The sequence below is a fragment of the Stegostoma tigrinum genome, chromosome 4 (assembly GCF_030684315.1).
Source record: "Stegostoma tigrinum isolate sSteTig4 chromosome 4, sSteTig4.hap1, whole genome shotgun sequence".
In the NCBI taxonomy this organism is placed as follows: Eukaryota; Metazoa; Chordata; class Chondrichthyes; order Orectolobiformes; family Stegostomatidae; genus Stegostoma; species Stegostoma tigrinum.
In genome coordinates this window covers 69,880,430-69,904,260 of record NC_081357.1, presented here as the reverse complement: position 1 = coordinate 69,904,260, position 23,831 = coordinate 69,880,430, and the positions used below count along the sequence as shown (strand labels likewise).

At 41.3% G+C, this 23,831-nt stretch overlaps 1 protein-coding gene across 1 annotated transcript in view; it reads left to right on the top strand.

Annotated features, from left to right (window-relative positions):
- Window positions 1-385: 385 nt before the first annotated feature.
- The window catches only part of arhgap18 (Rho GTPase activating protein 18), a 139,739-nt gene continuing 116,293 nt past the window's right edge, over window positions 386-23,831 (top strand). The window contains exon 1 of the mRNA XM_048531779.2: window positions 386-502. Within this exon, the coding sequence (XP_048387736.1) occupies window positions 459-502 (44 nt within the window). The 5' untranslated portion in view covers window positions 386-458. The remainder of the gene's footprint in view (window positions 503-23,831) is intronic.

Below are 23,831 nucleotides of genomic sequence, written 5' to 3'. Positions count from 1 at the left end.
GAATGCGATTTTGGGCAGATGCTAGGGTTCTTTCCTGAGAGCTTACAGGGGATGTTCTCAAATCTGCCAGGTGAGGAATAAAGCACTGCTCCTGTTTCTTCTTCCCTAAGCCAACAAATCACCCACTGCTGGTCCTACATTATCACCTTATTTTGGAATGGGACTACACTCTAATTTAAACTCGTTGTTTGACAGGTGGGAGCTGGGATTCAGTGCCTGTCATTTCCAATCATGTACTTCAATTTATTTTATAGGAGACAGCGCTTGTTCTGATCAGTAGCAGCTACAGCTGGTTGTTAAATTGCATTCGTTCGATTAGCATACATTATTGTATTTTTAGAAAGGATTTCCAGAGGGATTACACTTTGTTATGTTCAGCTCCCGTAGCAAAATAAATATTGTTGCAGCAATGTGATGATTGTCCTGCACTATCAAAAGGTGGAAGAGGCATTCCAAAAATGGTCACAATGTGTACTAAATTAGTACATTATCTTCACCTGAGGTACAATTTACTGCTTTCAAAATAGCTCAGTCATTATGTAGCATTATTCATTTTCTGCTTTGATATTATGACTTTTGGACACTGACAAAACTCATGTGGTTTATAATTTGGATTCATGACCAAGGTAAAGCAAAAGAAACAAGTACCACTGGGCACTTTGTGAAATATGAATGTTAATGTTAAGGCACACTATTCATTTGAAAGATTCACTTCTTTCCCCTTCTAACAAGGCTTACCTGGCAGAGTAGGATGGCTGTGTTTTGCTCTGATTGTTTTTCTATAAGCTCAGTTGAAGTATGAAACTGCATGGTTAAAATTACTGTATGATATAAGTTGCTAAAAGGAGGGATTGATAAAACAGGTCAAAATAGAGTGATTGAATAATATATATTTGAAAGCACATGACTATGACAGAATTTACATCAACTGCACACATCTTCTGACAAACCATTGTGCCTATCCATATGGAACTTTTTGAAATGATAGTGTGCCAGATATATAATGGTAAAGGGGACATCAGGAATGCTGCATATCTAAATTAAAATTGAAACCTTGGGCATGTTCAATGGATTTGCCGGTAAACGGAAGAGGAACAGTCAATTTGGAAAACCTCCAGATTTGGAAAACTGGGAATTTTCCTGTGGTGGGATTTAAATATTAGCTATGCAGAGCTCAAAAATAAGATTGAGGCAGGGGGATTTGCACACCTCTTATAAACCCATAGGATGTCCCTTCACTTAAACAGTTGGATTTTGTAGTCAGTGGAACAATGACTGAATAAATCACTGTTGTAAGCGCAACAATGTTGACAAATTATCAGCTTGTAGTTGAGATGGTTTGATGCCAAGAATTTGAAATAGAATTAGGTTTATTGCCACTTGTACTCAAGTACAGGGATATATGAGCACAGTGAAAAATGTACAAAGTCACTGTTTCTGGCACTATCTTAGATACAAAGATATCTAGAAGATTCAAAGAAGGGAGTTTTAAAAAGAAGAATCTTTTGCCTTATGTTTATTGTATGATAGCAACCATGGGCAAGCTACATTAATAACATAAATGTTCAGTTGGTCTGCCTTGTTCCCACGCAAATTTTTATGATACCACCGGTTTGTTTGGGATTAATTGAATCTCCAGAATTAACCCTTTCAGAACCATTACTCTACACAACATCATCCCCAAGGATACTTTCCCCTCATTTTAAATATTTATACATTCATGTCCTTGATTAAATTCACCATTATCTTATCTCTCCCCAGACTTCTATTTCAGAAATTCAGGTGAGCTGAAGGTTTTACAATTCTTCTAGAATGTGTTCTCTCTGGACTTTAAAGATTGATCACTATTTGGTTTGAGGATTAGATTAGGTTCCCTACAGTGTGGAAACAGGCCCTTCGGCCCAACAAGTCCACACTGCCCCTTGAAGCATCCCACCCAGACCCATCCCCCTATAACCCACACACCCCTGAACACCATGGGCAATTTAGCATGGCCAATCCACCTAACCTGCACACCTTTGGACTGTGGGAGGAAGCCCATGCAGAAACGGGGAGAATGTGCAAACTCCACACAGTCGCCTGAGGCAGGAATCGAACTGGGTCCCTGGTGCTATGAGACTGCAGTGCTAACCACTGAGCCACCGTGCCGCCCCAGTCAAGATTGCTGACCTTGATTCTGTTCTTAACCTTGTGTGGTCTATAAGCTCTTGCTATATTACTGGAGATTTTAACCATTGGATGTTCTTCACTGTGGACATCATCACTACTAAATAACTTACCTGGGTGACCCTTGATCTCCCAAATTTTTTTGATTGATGAACTCTTCTCTGCAGAATCATGCTATCATCTCATTAGAGGGACCTTTATGGAACGCTTGAGGATAACTGCTTTATCATTAGTAATGATCATTCTTCTATGATCATTGACGAATTGAGATATTCCTGTTGAACTTGTAATATTTCCTCATCTGACATCAAATATCAAGTTGCTATTATATTTTTTTTACCAGGCTGTTTCAGTGTCTGAATAATCTCAACTAAAAGTAGGTCAAAGATTTCGAGTGGTTTGTACTACTCATTCTTCTTCTCCTCCTTATCTGCATCTTCTTGCAAACTTTGCTGGTTTCCGTCATCTAAATTTTCTTTGGTGATGTTTAACTGTTTTCCATTCCTGACAATTCTGTGTAATAGCAGATTTCATACTTAGTATGAGATCTTCAATACCTTTTAAGATCTGTAGCTAACAAATTGCTGACTGAGGCCTGACTGTTTCAGTTAGAGATCTCTAAATGTCCCACATGTATCCTCTCTAGGACATCTTCCCAAAGTGAAGCCAGAAAAACTAGGTTTCTATCATACACCAGTAAGTCATCCAAAAAACTGTGAAAAATTGTTGATGCTCAATTTGCTTTTGGGAAAATTATTGTATTTTCCTTCTTGACATCCTTGTTAATTTTTTTGAGCCAATGTGACTAGCTGGTTAATGAGTCTTCTACAAATATAAAATATATTTCTTATGCCAGTGTCGCTAATCTCATTAGATTGTTTCTTCTTTTTGAGTTGCCTGGGAAGCTTATTGAAATCTTCTAGCATAAGCACAAAGAACTGCAGATGCTGTAAATCTGGAATAAAAACAGAGGGAGCTGGGGCTACACAGCAGGTCTGACAGCATCTTAGGAGGGCAATAATAGGGTGATTGTTTCATGTCCAGTGATCCTTCATCACTTCTGTTGAACCTTCTAGCAGTTTCCCAAGACCAGTTATTCAACTGCTGTTTGATTGTAGGCTAGTTAATGTCTGATTGGCTTGTGTTTGGTGAATTGAGTCTCTAGAGGGCTGTTAACTTATTCACCATCAGTTCCATTATTTTGATTAGAGCTCAAAATATTTGCCCATTATTTCAAACAATTGTTGAATGTTCTATATTCCAATCTTCTCCAGTACACTCACAGTCTAATTTCCACTAATTTGTACCTCAAATTTCCACCTTATCTTAATGCAACATAATTGGATTTCATTTCTGCACAAAACAATGTCTTTTCAGTCTTTAGTCTATAAAGATTCTTCCTATTTTCTATTACATCATCTGATTCCCTTTTCTTATTTGTTCTTTGTGACTTTTGAATTTAAGGTCAATATTAAAGATCTCAAGGTGTTACTTAAAGAACAGTAAGGGATGATGCTTTAACAAAAACTGAATATATGCACGAGAAATACATAGCAGGTCTGGCAACATCTGTGATGAAGGAAACAAAGTTACTTGTTACACTTCTGTGACCTTACATCAGAATCAGGATGTATAGGTTTTAAGTAGGTCAAATGAAGGTAGGGTGGAAAATGATGGAAAAGGAATAAACATGAGAAAGTCTGAGCTAAAGGGAAATGTGGAAGTCAGTAAAGACAATTGACTAGCCATAGGTAACAAAAATAAGACAAGTCTTGCTTTTCTCTGATCCTCATTTCTGAGGGATGGGCCAATGTCTTCCATCGGAATGGTCCATGCTTATGGGCAAAGTACTAGAGTGCAATATCATCGCCTGTTGCAGGATGCCTGACAAGGAAACTCTACTGCTTTGCTATCTGCCACCAGATATGGTGGAAGGACTTACAGGCAACTGTTCGGCCACATTATTAATACACTGTTCTTGGCCGACAGGTCGTGACATGGGATTTAAACCCCAACTTTCTTGGGTACTACCACTGTGCTTCAAGACCTCCAATGGCTGAAAGAAAGAGAGCCAAGATGTGTCCAGTGGTGGTGTGAATGCTGTAATAATAAGCAGCAGCCATTGAAATATGTAAAGAAAGGGAAATAAAATCAGAGAGGGGTGGAGGTGGGGGCGTGGTGCTTAGGCAGGACCAACATTTCAGTCTGAAAATGTTAAACTTGAATCCAAAGATCTGGAAATGATTTGACTGAAAAATCAAGTGCTTCTTCCTTAAGTTTGTGTTGGACTGTAATATTCGTATGGCGAGGACAGAGATGTCAGCGCGAGAGCAAACTGGAGAATTACACCATCTGAAAATTGGGGTCAGGCATGTAGGATGAATGGAGGTGTTCTTCAAACCACATTGAGGACAAGGTGTTGATTGTAAGAACAGGTTCGGCCATGTGTAGGGGACTGGTAATGAATAGGGACTGGTCGAGTTGCAGTCAAGAAAATCAAAGGATGAAAATAAGTAGGTGCTTAAAAGATAGCAACACGTGATGGGAAGTGGACAGAAATCCATCTTAATGCAATTTTAACCTATTTTCCAATCTGGCTAAATAAAAACTGAAAGAACTGTGGATGCTGTAAATCAGAAGTTGCTGGAAAAGCCCAGGAGGGCTTGCAGAATCTATGAAGAAAAAAACAGTCAGAGTTAATGTTTCAGGTCTAGTGACCCTTCCTCAGACCTCTGACTTTTTTCATCACAGATGCTGCCAGACCTGCAGAGCTTTTGTAGCAACTTCTGTTTTTGTATCCAATCATGCTACTCTGCTTTGCCCATTCAAACTGACATTGGAAAGTGTATTTAACAGAGACAACATTAGAAACTCTGTTATGTCAATGTAGCTGCCACTGCAAATTAAATTTTACAGCCATCTTGGGTTAACTCAATCATTAATTTCATACCTGTGATGAACAGGATGCATGGAGAATTGTGGGCTATTGTCTGTATGTCACTAATGACATTGACAGATGATTGAGAGTAATGAGGTCAGCCACCTAGTGAGGTGGAAGTCATGTTCGGTGGGTTCTTATATCTACAAAGTTTTGGCAAGGATCTGTAGCTCAAGTTGTGGGTAAGGTTATTGACTTGCTCACCGAGCTGGCTTGTTTTCGTTCAGATGTTTCATCACCATGCTATGTGACATCATCAGTGGAGTCTCCTACAAAGCGATGTTATTCTAGTCCACTTGGAATTTGTACTGTTTGGTCCATTATGATGAGTAGTGTCATTTCTGGTTGTGATCTGTATGTGTTTGTATATGGAGTCCAGTTCTACGCATTTGTTGATTGCATTACGGGTGGAGTACCATGCCTCTAGGAATTCCCATATATGTCTATATTTGGCTTGGGTTACTATGGTTACCTTGTCCCAGTTAAACCGACGGCCTTCATTGTCTGAACGTACTGATATGAAAGAGAGTTCCTCATGCTGTTTTACTGCTACATGATGTTCGTGTATTCTGATGGCTAGTTTCCTTCCTGTCTGTCTGATGTAATAGACAATAGACGATACGTGCTGGAGTAGGCCATTCGGCCCTTCAAGCCAGCACCGACATTGCATAGTATTTTGTAAACCACATTGGTTCTGCATGCTATGTGGATGGGTTGTTTAAAATGGGGATTAAAGACTCCAGGTAATCTGGATCTAGAATCTGTTTTAACTGACCCACTCCCAGTTATGCTAAGAAAAAATAAGCACTTTGGTTACCTTAAGTGGAGTTGTTCTGATGTCTAAATGTAAATTTTCTTTTAATTTTTATTTAACCTACTTTTCTAATCAGCCTGTTCAAGATGTTATTATGCACCTCTGGGGCAGGTAGGACTTGAATGCAGGCCTCCCAGTCCAGAGGTAGGGACACTGCCACTGTGCCACTTAAATTTTAATTGAGCTCAACGCATAAAAGTTTTTTATTTACTGAGGAATTATTTGATATACAATGCTCCGATGGCAGTATATGCCCTTTAATGGGCATTTAATCTCAGAGAGTGGTATGAATAAGACTAAGCTGTACAGACTCTTGAGTTTCTTACATCTTTCAATGAGCTCATGGCTGATCTGTGACCTAACTCCATGTATGCGTCTTTGCCCAATTTCCTCTTGCTATATTTGGATGCAATGTTTCCGACTGTGGGCGGACATATTCCGGAAGGTATCACCGGGGGTGGACTTTTCAACTCCTAGCACAGTGAGATATGAGCAGGGGAGTCCATTCACGTGGGCAAAATCCAAAGCCCTGGGTGCCCTTGGAATGGTGATTTGACGATGGGCCGTTAAAAGCAGTTACTGCTGAACACACACACACACACACACACACACACACACACACACACACACACACACACACACACACACACACACACACACACACACACGACAAATGGCAGCCTGGCCTCCTTGCTCCTGATGGTTATCTTAGCAGCAGATGTGGTTGGCACTTAGCTATTTACTACGCCGAGTCCCAATCTAAAGCAGCTTATGTTTTATGTCATCACGCCGCAAAGCATCATATTACATTTTATAATGAATGCTGAGCTTCAGTGTATTACTTATTTGATTAAACTAATACTTTTACATCTCCCAGAGTGCTTTTAAAATGCCCTGGGAGACTGATGCTATTTTAGGAGACTCGTGGCCTTACCGGGAGGTTTGAATAACAAAAATCTATCAGTCACATCTTAAAAATTAACAACTGACCTGACATCAATTGCCTTTTAAAGAAGGGAATTCTAAACTTTGACTCCCTTTGTGAGCAAAAGTACTTCTTAACTTCACTTCTGTAGAGTTTGATCCTAATTCTTAATCTCGCTTTAGATAGCTACTCGTCAATCCGATGGCTAGAAGCTCTGAAGTCCCAGCCAGTCGCAGTGGCCACTGCTGGGGCTACAGGTTGCCTCACTGAGCTTGAGCAAGTCCAGAATCAGGAATCTTGGCGAGAGAGCTGGTTTCAAAACATCAGGATGGAGTGATAATGGGGTAATGAGTGAATATTTTCCAAAGGGGCCATGGACCTCAAAAAACAGTCAACTCCAATCACTATCCTTACCCAACTGCCGTTTGGCATGGCCTCCATCCAGCACAGGTAAAATACCAGTATGCGTGGAATAAATCGCTGGAGAATTCATTAGTTGGCTCCCTGGCTTCCTGCTCACTCCCAGAGCTCCTGTAAACTTCCGGACAAATTGCAGGAGAGTGGGTAAATGATTAGGGGGCTACACAGTGATATTCAGCCCCAACTCCCACTTGATCCATGCTGTTTCTAGCTTTTCAACATTTATAAAGTATTTTGTGTTATCCTTTATCAGTTCAATGTAGAATTAACATTCACCTACATTGAAATCTATTTGTCACTGCTCCATCCTGCAGTTAATTTATTGACATCTCTTTGTAATTTCATGTTTCCATGTTTTCAAAATAGCCTTTTTGTCTGTCATCATTATGTATATGGCTTTCCATCCCATAATCTGAGTAATAAATCAATATGGTGAATTAGCTGAGGTCTCATCACAGATCCCTTGGGACATCCTGTTAATTAGAATAGCTGTCCATTATCCTAACTCCCTGTGGCTATTGCATCTCAGCCAACTTCCTGACCAGCTCAATTTTCCTTCAATTCCATGGACTTCAACTTTAACTAATTAACAGTTTATAAGTGATTTTATCAAACATCTTCTGGAAGTCCACATAAATAAAATCCACAATTATTTGCATATCCACTACTTTAGTTCTATCTACAAAATTTCAGTTACATTCATCAGACAAGACCCAATCTTTACAAATCCATGCAGAATCTCTTTCATCAACTGAAAAACTTCAAGGGACAGAATCTTACAGGAGGGTGAGTGATGTGGGCTATGGTGAGGCTTGCGGCAGAGAGAGCACCCGGTGGATTAGCTCCGAATGTCCTCCATGTTGGAAGCTGGGCACCAACAGCTCAGGGCATGCTCTCTGTGTCCATGGACATTGACACCTGATCTGTGCACCTTTAAGAAACTCCATGGCATATCTTCAGTCCACGTACAGTACACATATGCACTTCAATGCTGTGTTTCAGGAACTATCCGAGAACTATCATTGTAATGCTGCAGCAAGGACCCTGTGAACTCAGGAACATGCACCCAGCTCATGGACTGGACCATGTTGCATCTCTAGGCTCTTCCCTTGCGCTCATAGCGCTTACTCACAAAGCATTCATGCTTTGTATTGTCTTGCATTGCCTTTTGTCCTTTGTTCCCTCAGCCAGAGAGAGAGTGGGCTTATAATACCGCTGTTATAACAAGGTGTAGAGCTGGATGAACACAGCAAACCAAGCAGCATCAGAGGAACAGGAAGGCTGACATTTCAGGCTTTGACCCTTATATTACAGCTGTCTTTGCTGTGGTATTTACTGCAGGCACAAAGCCTGGAACCCTGTCAACAGGGGTCAGTCAGGTTAAAGAGATAGCCTTCACTCAAGGGATCATGGCACAGTGAGTCAAGCAAAGCTTTTGATACCAATTAAAGCTGTGATTGGGTGCAGTCAGAGTCAGGATCATAAGGGGTGACGAACGGATGACAGGCAGCACACCACAATGCCTTGACTCCTTCTGCCCTATTGTGGGCTGTGTCCCTCAGGAAATGAGAGAGAAGCAGGTTTTATGGAAATGTAGATGGGTGGCACAGCTACTATTTTTGGCACCGCTGGGTAGGTTTGCCACATGAGTGAATGGGCCATGTGGAGGGCATGTAGGATTTGTGGTATCAGGGCCGGGGTGGCTGAAGGAATGAGGGGAGGATATTGCAGATATTGGTGAGTGTGGGAGAGCATGAGCCTTGTGGGGAGGTGTATACAGTAACATGAGTAGAATAGGTTTATACAAAATATCGGAGAGAAGATGGCAGTACCAATACTGACAGAGTTAAGGAGGACATTGACCTCCTTCTTATAGTACTGGGCATTCCTCCAGAAGGCTGACACTGCTTTAACCCAGATGGCAGCCTCAGATCAGGCTGACATGATCTGGTGTTGGGGCCACCGCTACCAGTCCTGTAGGAATATGAGGTCCCAGTTTCACACCATTCCATCTGGCAGAACCTCCAGGTCCCTGCCCAAAAAATGGGGCACTGTCTGTGGCAAATGTCAGCAATCTTGCAGGACGGAACAGCTCCAGACTGACAGAATTTATCTGGCTGCTCAACAGGCCTTTCAAGGTGGCCGTGGGATGCTGCTCTGTTCCAGGGTATCAGCTGACCTGTTCTGGGGATGGGTTGCAAATTGAATGTGAGAGATGCCATGGGATCGGGGTGAGTTTGGTTGGTTACAGTGAGAAAACTTTTTAAGCCTCAAGACGGCAAACCCTCTAATAAATTCGGTACAACTCAGACTTAAACAAAAGATGAAATAAGATTCACCCCAAGGTGTTCTGTCCCACTCTTACTTATTGGGCGGAATGCTTGGTCCCCGTCAAAATTGGTCTGGGGAGGATTTTCAGAAAATACAGTCTGAACTCACCTTGTTTCTGTTGCTAAATTGATATACCAACAAATACATATACTTACGTATACCAATGTAGTGCAGTTAGGTATTGACACTCCTACAAAATAAATCATTTTTAGATGCTTTACTCATTAGCTAATGCAATCTAATTTATTTATAAGGAGGACACATGCTAAGAGGTAGGATACAGCAGCAAAAGCTGGTAGAGTCTGCAATGTTTATGCTGCTGCCAGAATTAACTTTACACACATTAATGCAGCTTAACAATTAACTGCAGTAGAAATAGATACATTCTGCGATCTTTGCCATCGCTTTGCCACCTACTAATTATACTACTGCTACTTAGCTTGTATTGCTGTATGCTTCATAAATACAATTAACACTTACAAATAAATTTCCTTCACCTTGTCAGACTTGATTCAGTTTATGAATCGGGTGAGGAGGTATTTCTGTTCCTCTCTTTTAACTGCCTTTGGGCAGCCATAAGCTTGTTTTAATGTTCAGCTATCACACTTCAATTAAAATACAGTATGCAAAAAACAAAGGAGCCAATTACCAAGGTTTTTCTTGAGTAAAACAGGAATTTTATTATCTAACCCTGAGAAAAAGATATTGAAACATGGCATCAAACATACGCGTGACCATAGGCATTTCTGAGATGATTAAACAGATAGGGAGACAGAGCATGTCTTTGAAGGTCTGTTGTTGTTCACTCATATTCTTGTTTCTCTTTGCTGCTCAAAAGCAGTTGTTGTACAGTGTGTATTCATGAGTCCAGCTCCCCTTTCTTTCCAAGCTGGCAAAGTGGTAGGCTTACTTTTAATTTCCCAATATGTGAAATTATGATAAAGGCATAAACGAAACAGGAGATACAAGTTTCCTATCATTCAGTCAGTTACCTTGTTTTGATGATTTTGGATAGAAGTGGTAATTTCATTGTAGATGGCTTTATTTATTCCACACATCTGACAATACTTGCACCAGTCTGTGGGTGGTTGATCAATGCAGCCATTCCAGGTTCTTTTTTTTAAGAAAGAGAAACAGATCAGTTGTGAAAGATCTCAGCTATTGAAATCACTTGATGCAAGTTAAGTATTGACAAACCATGGTTACCATTATCATAACAGATCAAATATTTTTATTAATCTGATCCAATATTCAATCACAGAAATAATTTATTCATGAGCTTCATAAATCATGATAAGAGACCAAGTTCCTTTTGTGAAGAGAAAGGTTTTCACAGTTACTCTGATACAATGGGTTTTATGGGATTAATTCTAAAACGTTGAGACGAATCTTACATGTTTAACAGCCTGAGTTGCGGCAAGTTATTTGGAAGGTTTCTTGCCATGAGGCCTCGTGGGCTTTGTTACAGCACCTGAGTAACATTACCTCATACATTGTCTCACATACCCCTGTGGTATTACCTCTGACCTGCTTCTTGCCCACCTTATCACAAGTTGTTTATAAAACAGTTCACCACTCAGCAGATATTCCTTGCATCTGCACCATTTTAAAAAAAAACTTGATGAGTAGCCGGACAAGCACTGCTAACCTGCAGAGGCACACTTCTTGACGTTTGGCCAAATATCGCAGACAGGGGGAAATTGGCTCCCTAATTTGTTTTTTTGCAATATTCTAGCAAAAACACCTTTGTCAAGACTCGAGGGGAAATGAAACTGTTTTCTAATTAAAATATAAATGTAAGATTAAAAGGTATATTCTTGACATTCAGACCAAAAGAAAAAATAGGCTAGTAAAAGTTTAAATAATGCAATTTACTGCTAAAGCAGTCAGCTATAAAAATGTTGCCTTGATTTTCTCCAAGTTGTTCCAACAATTAGATTGGCCTTTGTTGTGAAAGTCACATTTGAATACATTCTATATATACAATATGTTTTTGGTTGCCCTTTCATCTAGCATGTTTTTGTTTAGTGGTGCCCTCGGATCATGGCACAGGGATGAGCTTCCATGGAATTCTTAACTTGGTGCTTGATATGAACATCCATCATAGTACCCTGTGAGTTTATCATTAGCATAACCGAAGGTGTGTGGAATGGTCATTGGCCTGTTTTTGTCCTTCTCTAACCACTCATGGTTAATCTTTGCTGCCATTTTCTTCCAATTTTAGCTTTTCTTCTTTTCTTCTTCATCCCGTTCTGACTATGATCCCCATTTTCTGCAACTTCTTTTTCTTAAGCACTTCTTGAAATTTTTCACTTGCATTCTCTACTGCAAGTCCTCTTGCTTGTTCCTTGGCTATTTTTGTATCCCCCTCTTCCTTTATTTCTTTCTCCATTTTCTCCCTTCCTTTTTTTCTCTGCAGCCAATGTTTATGTTCATCTTCCACAAGAATCCTTTTTCTTTCAAGGTCTTCTCCACTTAACTGCTGGGCAGATGTTGAATTGCACCTTCAGGACCACCCAGGATAAAACAGTTCCAGCCATCTGAAGGAATGCCCAGCCACATAGGAGAAAAGGCAATGTCCATCTCCATCCTCCAGACTACGCACTTCTCTTTGCTACATCACATTTACGCTATCTCAGTTACCATACCCACATCCTCAAGTTACTGCTGTCAATATCACATCCAACTTCTTCTATCACTTGCTCTCACCCACTCCAACCCACAACACAATCTCTTGCATGCCCTCTGCAGTTTCCATTCACCTCCTCAGGACATCCTCTCACGAGTGACAAAAGTAATAGTTTTGCGACTTATTTTCATCTCCTATAACACTCTCCTTATGATCTTAACTCTGAATACTCCACTCAGGCCCTGGATTGGTAATGGAAGCTGCTGCTGAATTATTGTGCCAGGACCCACTGAGTGAAGGCTATCCCCTTTGACTTTGCTGAATCTGATGAGAACTATGTCAGGTTTCCTGGCTTTGTGCCTGTTTTAAATGGCCAGGCAAGACAGCAGTACTATGAGCCTGGTATCTCTTGCTGAGGGAGTAAAACACAAGGAAAGGAAAGGAAAGGCAAGGCATGGATGCTGTGAGCACCCAGGTAGCTTCAGAGTGAGTGAGAATTATGAGATAAGCAAAAATCCTGGAGATGCAACCTGGTCCAGGACTCGAGCTGGGTGCATATCCCTGAGTGCACAGTGTCTTTGCTGCAGAATTACAATGGCAGTCGCTGGTACGGCTCAAGATGCAATACTGAAGTGCAGAAGCATTCTGTAGTTGGGCCAAGAATATGCCAAGAAGGTTCTTAGAGGCCGGCACATGTCAGATGCCAATATCGTTGGATGGGGGTTTATGAGGCCAGTGCCCATGGAGCATGCCTTGAATTGTTAGTGCCAGTGTCCAGCATGGAGTTTAATTGAAGCAGTTGGTGAACTGAATCCATCAGATGCTTGATCTAGAATCCTCTCCAAGTTTTCCCAACATCTAACTTGTTTGCCTAGTTTGGTGAGATGGCAGGCTGAATATTGTTGAGAGGTGTTATGGCATTATCAAAATCAATAATGACTCTCAGTTAGAATTTCACCTTCGACTCGTGACAAGCTTAGCACGGCACTTGTGAAAAGCATAAAATATGGAGAGGGATGAAATCAGTGTCAGGATGGGTCTCACTGCAATTGTTGCCTGATTCTGCCTTAAACCTTGCCATAGCCCACAATACTCAGACTCCTATAAGATTTTGCTCTGTCTCTGTTTGCACAACAAACCACTGATATTAATTAGATATTAATACACTGTGGCTTTGTATTATGTTACTGACCAAATAATAATGAAATCAAATGTAAGTTTTGTAAATTTCACATCTCAAATGTGAAGAATACAAATATAGGCACAAGATAATATGAGCTTTATGTTTACCAGCAGAGGGACAGAAAAGATTGTGAATACTATTTTAAAAAATGAAAGAATTACAGATGGTGTAAATCAGAAACAAAAACAAAGTTGCTAGAAAAGCACAGCCGGCTGGCAACATCTGTGAAGAAAAAATCAGAGTTAACATTTCGGGTCCGTTGGCCCTTCCTCAGAATTCCAAAACTCTGATTTTTTTTCTTCGCAGACGCTGCCAGATCTGCTGAGCTTTTCCAGCAAATTCTGTTTTTGTTTCTGTGAGTATGATTCATCAATGTTGTCAACCCGATAGAGGAATGACATCTAGGACTGTCAATATCTATGTCTCATCTGAATACTACCGGGAATCATCTGGAAGTATTGCAATGAAAAATACGTTATAGACAGACTGAAATTAATGTTGATCACTTGTTGTTTCTTTGACAGTGAAATGTAAGAAATTACATTTCATCAACTGAAAGCAAATTGAAGGGTTTTATATTTGTTTTCGCTTGGTCAAATTGATGTCAACTGTGCAATAAGAAGTCTGTCACTGTATTGTGTTTTGTAGACAAGGAGAAAGTATGTAAACTAATTCACTTACAATTTTACTTATTATGATTAATAAGGGTTAAAATAGTTACTTGCATGTAAGCTCTTACAGTTTGTATGTCATCAATAATGGCCAAAGGCCAAAACCATAATACCCTTCATAGATCTTAATATGTTCAACAACCCGCTATTAAACTGCATTGATTTTCTTTATATGGTTGTCACCTTCACATTAAAGTATGTGGCAAAATACATTTTGTTCTTGCTTTACACAATATGTTAACATAAATCAAACTGAGGCTGCTTGTTTTATTCCTAGTGCAATCAAGGATGTGGTTAACTGGGGAGGGGTTTGGGAAACAGTCTGGCACATCAAACAGATGAACTTCATCACAAGCTGATTGCAACAGAAATTGTCTCTCAATTGTGAAACTTCATGTTCATAAGAATCAGCAGACATGTTTTTACTCTTGGCTAAACTATCAGCATTAGACACTGCTCTACAAATGAAGTTTGTGCGTGCATTGTTTGCATTTAACAATTTTCAGATAATTTAGGCGAGGGAGATGATCGGTAGTCTTTAAAAATGAATATGTAAATTGTGCCCTTGATCAGGTCCAGTGATCTTTTCTCTATGCAGTGGCTGGTAATAAGGGCGAATAATGTATATATTTACCATTCAGATTGTTAGCTTTTCGAGATGTTAGGGTTGTTAATGTATTCAAGATATGGCTAGATATGGCACTTGTGACGAATGGGATCAAAGGTTATGGGGAGAAAGCAGGATTAGGCGACTGAGTTGGACAAACAGCCATGATTGTGAAGAATGGCAGAGAGGGTTGAAGGGCCGAATGGCCTCCTTCTGCTCCTATCTTCTATGCTTCTACATTAAGCGAGGACAGAGGCAGGAAAAGGTAGAGGGATGGGGAAGGAGGAAAGAAAGGAAGTTCTGAGATAGGGTGGAAGGCTGGAAAGATGAAATGACAAAAGGGATGACAATGCAAGCAAAACAGGGAAAATAATGCATCAAGTAAAGTTGCAAAAGGTGTCACCACAGGACATATAAAAGGCAGTGATTACCAGCACCAACTGTTGAAAAATTTGGAAGCAGGAATAATGATCTGAAATTGTTGAATGCAGTGTCTGCATTCTGGTGGGCGATAAATGCTGTTTCTGGACATTTTTGTCCAGTTTTGTTGGAACAGCTGATGAAGGTGAAAAACAGAGTAGGGAACAGAAAGGACTAAGCTGTTTGGCGGTGGTGAGAATGGAGGGTGAAAAAGAATCAAAAGAAGCATAGTTTAAAATGACATCAAAAAAAAAGACTGCTGGGCCACTGAAAAAGTCTGGCAGCATATGTGAGAGGAGAACAGAAGTGATTTTACAGCTGCAAAACAGCCTTACCCCCCCCTCACCCACCCCACCCCCACTCAAATAAACTGTGATTACATGAGGCCAGCAGCACATCAGACTAAACTCCAAAATTAAAAAAGGCAAGCAATTACAGAAATTGCCGATTTGAAATGACTGCTGAATCACACAAAAAAAATTAGCCAGTTAATAATGTAGTCAGCTGAAACAGTCTGTGTCTCATTACATATTTTTGGGCCTGGCTGTGAAGCATTCAAAGGTCTTTTAAAGCAGCTACAACAGGATGGCACAAACAAGGAAGCAATGTTTTACAGTGATAATGGGAACTGCAGATGCTGGAGAATCCAAGATAATAAAATGTGAGGCTGGATAAACACAGCAGGCCCAGCAGCACCTCAGGAGCACAAAAGCTGACGTTTCGGGCCTAGACCCTTCATCAGAGAGGGGGATGGGGTGAGGGTTCTGGAATAAATAGGAAGAGAGGGGGAGGCGGACCGAAGATGGAGAGAAAAGAAGATAGGTGGGGAGGAGAGTATAGGTGGGGAGGTAGGGAGGGGATAGGTCAGTCCAGGGAAGATGGACAGGTCAAGGAGGTGGGATGAGGTTAGTAGGTAGGAGATGGAGGTGCGGCTAGGGGGTGGGAGGAAGGGATGGGTGAGAGGAAGAACCGGTTAGGGAGGTAGAGACTGGTTGGACTGGTTTTGGGATGCAGTGGGTGGAGGGGAAGAGCTGGGCTGGTTGTGTGGTGCAGTGGGGGGAGGGGACGAACTGGGCTGGTTTTGGGATGCGGTGGGGGAAGGGGAGATTTTGAAGCTGGTGAAGTCCACATTGATACCATTGGGCTGCAGGGTTCCCAAGCGGAATATGAGTTGCTGTTCCTGCAACCTTCGGGTTGCATCATTGTGGCACTGCAGGAGGCCCATGATGGACATGTCATCTAGAGAATGGGAGGGGGAGTGGAACTGGTTTGCGACTGGGAGGTGCAGTTGTTTATTGCGAACCGAGCAGAGGTGTTCTGCGAAGCGGTCCCCAAGCCTCCGCTTGGTTTCCCCAATGTAGAGGAAGCCACGCCGAGTACAGTGGATGCAGTATACCACATTGGCAGATGTGCAGGTGAACCTCTGCTTAATGTGGAAAGTCATCTTGGGGCCTGGGATAGGGGTGAGGGAGGAGGTGTGGGGGCAAGTGTAGCATTTCCTGCGGTTGCAGGGGAAGGTGCTGGGTGTGGTGGGGTTGGAGGGCAGTGTGGAGCGAACAAGGGAGTCACGGAGAGAGTGGTCTCTCCGGAAAGCAGACAGGGGTGGGGATGGGAAAGTGTCGAGTGGTGGGGTCGGATTGTAGATGGCGGAAGTGTCGGAGGATGATGCGTTGTATCCGGAGGTTGGTGGGGTGGTGTGTGAGAACGAGGGGGATCCTCTTTGGGCAGTTGTTTACAACCAGAATCATAAATGGCAGAGTGGTAGGTCAGTGGTTAGCGCTGCTGCCTCACAGGGTTTTTTTCTGGCGTCCTCCCGAAGTCCAAAGATGTATAGGTTTGGTGGATTGGCTATACTAAATGGCCGATAGTGTCCAGGCTGTGTAGGCTAGGCAGATTCACCATGGGAAATGCAGGGATATGGTAGGGGGATGGGGTCTGGGTGGGCTGTTCTTTGCCAGGTTGGTGTGTACTTGATTGGCTGTCGCGATTCTTTGACTGAATGTAGATTTTCTTCGTAGACGTATTACTTGCGTGTTTTTTTTAAAACCATTTTTGATCTTTTTTACATCCTTCAATTTTAAAAAAATTATGAGATTGTGGGCACTTAAATTTGCAGCCCTGACTGACATCCTGTTCTTGACATTACCTCTCTGCTACTTGATGTCGTACCTGCAGTCCTGGTGGGACAGAAATGCCCATCTTGCACCTCTTTCCAAACAGACATTGGCTGTCTCATGTTTGATTGGACATGCTGAGAGAGGGAGAGTAGGAGTGAGTGGGTGCTCATTTTCCATTGCACCTCCAACACTCACCAATAAACGTATCTTCTAGAATTAACAGAAAACAAAGAACAGCAGATCGTGGAGATATGAAACAAACAAAAACAGAAATTGCAGTGGAAACTCAGGGTTAGCAGTTTAGTTCTGATGAATGGTCACAAGAATTGAAATATTAATTCTATTGCTCCCTGCACCGATAGGGCCGCCCCTGTTAAATACTTCCAGCATTTATTGTTTATTTCTTGGGTTTACAACATCCATGGTATTTTCTCTTCTAACAGATTAAAATGAGGAAGAGTTCCAAATTGACAAAGATAGTGGGAACTGCTATAGTAGGAACTACTTCTGAAGAAGGGTCCAGACCCGAAACGTCAACTTTCCTGCTCCTCTGATGCAGCTTGGCCTGCTGTGTTCATCCAGCTCTACACCTTGTTATCCCAAATTGACAAAATCAGGTTTCAATTGTACAGATTTTGTGGTACAAATTATTGTTGAGAACATTGACGGGAGTTAAAGGCTCAAGTTTTTAAAAGGGTTATGATACTTAAATTGACTTCTTCAGACATGTTATGACATACTGATGGTGTAAGTAGGACTTAGATCTCCTAACCTAGAAGTAGGGACACTGCCACTCTGCCACACAAGCCCTTCAAGGGGCTATGGTAGCTATTTTAATCATCCTGTTCAGGTATGTTATGATACACCTCAGGTGCAGGTGAGGATTGAAACCCAGGCCTCAAACATCAGGGCACCAGGCACAATTGATAACCTAGAATTGGTCCACTACAGCCAGTTCAACAAGGTGAACAAAAAAAATATTAATTTAGCACCAATTGCTATAAAATAGGCAGGTTTCAGCTGGGATGCACATCACTGAGGAACTGACTTGAAACTGGTCTAATTCACTTTATAACCAGCAGGGGGAGAAAAAATCCTGACCGTCAATCATAATCGAATAACTGAATGTAACCATGGCCCGAGACAGATCGTGAGATTTTAAACAAATTTCCCTTCCTATTCTCACCACCTTTCTCTACGCTGATTGTATTTTTTTATCCACTTTCTCTTTAGTGCAGCATACTTCCTCAACTTCCTCAGTTTGTGGGCTACGACATTGCAAGGACCCCAACAGCTCTGCGGTGAAATCTATAAGAAAACTAAAGTAGGGTTTATTTCACACACTCTTTGCAACACAGGCACACATACAAACATACACAGTGAGTTAGAATCTCTAAAAATAGACAGTTTGGCTGTTAACAATAATACAAAGAAAAACAGTCAAAAGATACAGATTTAATACTGTCCTTCTTCAAAACATGATTTCCAGTAAAGGACTTTAAAATGAGCTGTCTGAAATTTCATTGAAGGTTGTCTGGTGCAGTGGTGAGCAGTTGAGGTGTAGCAGGCAGTTTCTTTGCTTCAGTAATCTATTCAAAAACATTTTGGGAAAGATTTGCTGAAATGTAACTTCTACTTCGTTGTTTGTTGAAAGAACATTTCACTTGCAAAGCACAAACACTGGTTGTTGGCTGGTTGTTGTTCAGTAGACTCTGCTTCTTATGTATTGAATGCCAGGAATAGAGTGTTCTTGTTTCCAAATTCTATAATGCACTTCACTGGTTTTGTGTTGTAAACCAGCAGCAGGAGTAGACCATCTGGCTCTCTGAGCCTATCCTGCCATTCAATAAGATCATGGCTGATCTTTTCATGGCCTCAGTTCCAATTACCCGCCCTCTCACCATAACCCTTAATTCCTGTACTGTTCAAACAATTATCTGTCTTTGCTTTAAAAACATTCAGTGAGAAAACCCGAACTACTTCACTGGACAGGGAATTCCACTGATTCATAACCCTATGGGTGAAGAAGTTCCTCCTCAATTCAGTCCTAAATCTTGTCACCCTAACTTTGAGACTATACCCTTTTTTCTACTTTCACCCACCAGTGGAAACAACCTGCCAGCTTCTGTCTTGTATATTCCCATCATAATTTTAGATGTTGCTTCAGGATCCTCCTTCATTCTTCTAAATTCCAATGAATATAATCCCAGTCTACTCAGTCTCTCCTCATAGGTCAACCCTCTTAACTCTGAAATCAACCTAGTGAATCTCTTCTACACCCCTTCCAGTGCTAGTACATCCTTTCTCAAGTAAAGACACTAAAACTGTACACAGCATTCCAGGTATGACCTCATTGGCACCCTCCACAGCCATAACATAACCTCCCTGATTTTAAACTCAATTCCTTCAGCAATAAAGGGCAAAATTCCATTCACCTTCTTAATTACCTCTTGTGCCTGCAGACCAATCTTCTGCAATTCATGCACAAGGACACACAGACCCTGCTGCAATTTTTTTTGCCACTCAAATAGTAGTTCATTTCGCAGTTATTCCTACCAAAATGGATGACTTCATGTATATCAACGTTGAATTCTATCTTCACCCACTCACTTAAACTATTTATATCTCTTTGCAAACTTTCAGAGTCCTCTGAACATTTTGCCCTCCCCCTCATTCTAGTGTCATCTGCGAACTTTGACACCCTACACGTGGTCTCCAAATAATCTCTGCAAATTGTAAACAATTGTGGTCCCAACACTGATCCCCGAGTCACATCACTAATCACTGTTCACCAACCAGAAAAGCACTCATTTATCCCTTCTCTTTGCTTCCTGTTGGATAACCAATCTTCCATCTATGCTAGTACTTTGCCTGTAATATTGTGCACCTACATCTTATGTAGCAGCCTTTTGTGCAGCACCTTGTTGAATGCCTTTTGGAAATCCAGATACACCACATTTATTGGGTCTCCATTGTCCACAGTGCCCGTAAGGTCTTCATGGAATTGCAGCAAATTTGACAAGCATGTTTTGCCTTTCATGACCCCAAGTCCCGTCATCCCAATGCGATAATTTCTATCTGGATGTCTTGCTATTTCTTACTTGATGATAGATTCAAGCATTTTCCCCACTACAGAAGTTAAGCCAAATGACCTATAATTCCATATTTTGTCTATCTCCTTTCTTGAACAATGGCGTCTCATTTGCTGTTTGCCAATCTGCTGGAACTGCTCCAAAATCCAGTAAATTTTGGAAAATTACCAAGAGTGCATTTTCTATTGCTCCCACTATCTCTTTTAGAACTCTGGGATGCATTGCTCAGGGCCAGGAGACTTGCCTACACTTAGCTCCATTGGCTTGCCCAACACAATGTCTTTCGTGTTAATGATCATATCTAGGTCCTCACCTACCCTAGCCTCTTTGTCATCAATTTCTGGCAACTTATTTGTGTCCTCCACTGTGAAGTTCGACAAAAAATACCTGTTCAATGCCTCAGCCAGTTCCTCATTTCCCATTATTAACTCCCTCTTTTCATCCTTTAATGGACCAATGCTTACCTTAGCCATTATTTTTCATTTTATATATTTATAAAAACTTTGCTATCGATCTTTATATCCTGGGCAAGTTTAGTCACATAATCTGTCCTCCTGTCCTTCATAGCCCTTTTTGTGGCTTTCTGTTGCCCATTAAAGTTTTCCCAAACTTCTTGTTTCCCACTGGTCTTTGCCACTTTCTATGCCACATCTTTCAATTTGATAGCCTGCCTTATTTCTTCAGGCATCCATTGCTGATCACCACTTTTTCTACTGTCCTTCCTTTTCACTAGTATACACTTTTGCTAAGTACTTTGAAAAATTGCTTTGAAGATCCTCCACTGCTCCTCAACTGTCCCACCATAAAGTCTTTGCTTCCAGTCTACTTTAGCCAACTCCTCCCTCATCCTATGGTAGTCTCATTTGTTTACACATAGGATCCTGGTATTGGATTTTATCTTCTCACTTTCTATCTGTGTACTAAATTCAACCATACTTTGATTGCTCCTTCCAAGAGGAACCCTAACTATGAAGTCATTAGTTATCCCTGTCTCATTACACAGGACCAGGCCTAGGATAGGTTGCTCCCTCTTCCATTCCAGTACTTTCTGTTCAAGAAAACTATTGTGGATACATTCAATGAACTCCTCCTCAAGGCTGCCTTGATTGACCTGTTCAACCAATCAACATGTAGATTAAAATCCTCCATGATAATTGCCGTACCATTTTTACAGTCATTAGTTATTTCTTTGTTTATTGCCCACCCTAATGTGATGTTATTATTTGGTGGCCTATGAACTGCACCTATCAATGACTGTTTCTTCTAAGAATGTCTAATTTCCGCTCAAATGTCTTCAACCTTATTCTCCATAGAACCTATATCATCTTTCACTCCTGCCCCATTGTCGTCCTTAAATATCAGAGTGACGCCACTTCCCTTTCTTTTCTGCCTGTCCTTCCAAATAGTCTGATACCCCTGGATATTTAATTCCTAGGTCATGGCCATCCTGCAACCGTGTCTCTGTAATAGCTACTGGATCATGCTCATTTGTGATGATTTGTGCCATTAACTCATCTACCTTGTTTCAAATGCTACGAGCATTTAGTTAACGTGCCTTTATACTAGTTTTTATACCTTCTTTTTGAATCCTAACATCTCCAATAACAATGTCTCCTGAGTTTTCCTTCCTCTTAACTTCCTTCATAGTTCTTAATATAGTTAAACCCTCCTTAACCTGTTGTTTCATTTTCTATTTACTATTATACTTTCTGTCATTTTCCCCTTCCTTCACTCCAATTCACCAGTTTAAAGTCCTAGTAACCACCCTATTTATCCCGGTTCCAGATTGGTTCAAGTGGAGACCGTCCCGACAGTACAGATCCCTCCTGTTCCAAAACTGATGCCAATGCCCCAAAAAATAGAACCCCTCTTACCACACCACTCCTTTACACACTAATTTTCTTATCCCTACGCCAATTTGTATGTGTCTCCAGTAGTAATCCTCGATTATAACCCTTGAGGACCTGTTCCTTAATTTCATTCTCAGCGCTTGATAATCTCCAAACAATCCTCCTCCCTCGCCTTGCCTATGTTGTTTGTCTCAACATAGACCACAATAACTGGATCCTCGCCCTCCCAATTTGCAAATAAGTTGGTAGCTTTGAAAAATCCAATAGATATTTATTACAACTATTACGTAAAAATATTTCTCTTGTCAAGCACATAAGTGTCTGGGTTAACATTAAGCTATTATGTTACAACAGAGGAGCATTCTTTCAGTAATTTGAGGTAAGAAAGTATGAGTTCCTCAGATCACATGCTATAATGCAGTAATTATGCCATAAACATACTCCTTAAAGGCATACTCACATACTAATTATGAACCACAACACAACAAATATTTAGTGGCCTTTGATAAGGTGCCTCACGGGAGGCTGCTGAGTAAGGTGAGGTCCCATGGTGTTGAAGGTGAGCTACTGGCTTGGATTGAGGATTGGCTGTCTGACAGAAGGCAGAGAGTTGGGATAAAAGGCTCTTTTTCTGAATGGCAACCAGTGACGAGTGGTGTCCCGCAGGGTTCAGTTTTGGGGCTGCAGCAGTTCACTTTATATATTAATGATCTGGATGAAGGGACTGGGGGCATTCTGGCGAAGTTTGCCGATGATACGAAGATAGGTGGACATGTAGGTAGTACTGAGGAGGTGGGGAGGCAGCGGAAAGATTTAGACAGTTTAGGAGAGTGGTCCGGGAAATGGCTGATGAAATTTAACATGAGCAAATGCGAGGTTTTGCACTTTGGAAAAAAGAATACAGACATGGACTATTTTCTGAATGGTGAGAAAATTCATAAAGCTGAAGTACAAAAGGGTCTGGGAGTGTTGGTCCAGGATTGTCTAAAAGTTAACTTGCAGGTAGAGTCCGTGATTAAGAAAGTGAATGTAATGTTGTCGTTTATCTCAAGAGGGTTGGAATAGAAAAGCACCGATGTTCTTCTGAGGCTTTATAAAGCTCTAGTTAGGCCCCATTTAGAATAATGTGTCCAATTTTGGGCCGCACACCTTAGGAAGGACATAATGGCACTGGAGCGTGTCCAGCGGGGATTCACACGGATGATCCCTGGAATGGTAGGTTTAACGTACAATGAACGGCTGAGGATCCTGGGATTGTATTCATTAGAGTTTAGAAGGTTGAGGGGAGATCTAATAGAAACTTACAGGATAATTCATGGCTTAGAAAGGGTGGACGCTGGGAAGTTGTTTCTGTTAGGCAGGGAGACTGGGTCCCGTGGGCACAGCCTTAGAGTTAGAGGGGGTAAATTTAAAACGGAAATGAGGAGACATTTCTTCAGCCAGAGAGTGGTGGGCCTGTGGAATTCATTGCTGCAGAGCGCCGTGGAGGCCAAGACATTAAATGTCTTCAAGGCAGAGGTTGATAAATTCTTGATCTCACAAGGAATTAAGGGCTACGGGGAGACTGCAGGGAAGTGGAGTTGAAATGCCCATCAGCCATGATTAAATGGCAGAGTGGACTCAATGGGCCAAATGGCCTTACTTCCACTCCTATGTCTTATGGTCCTA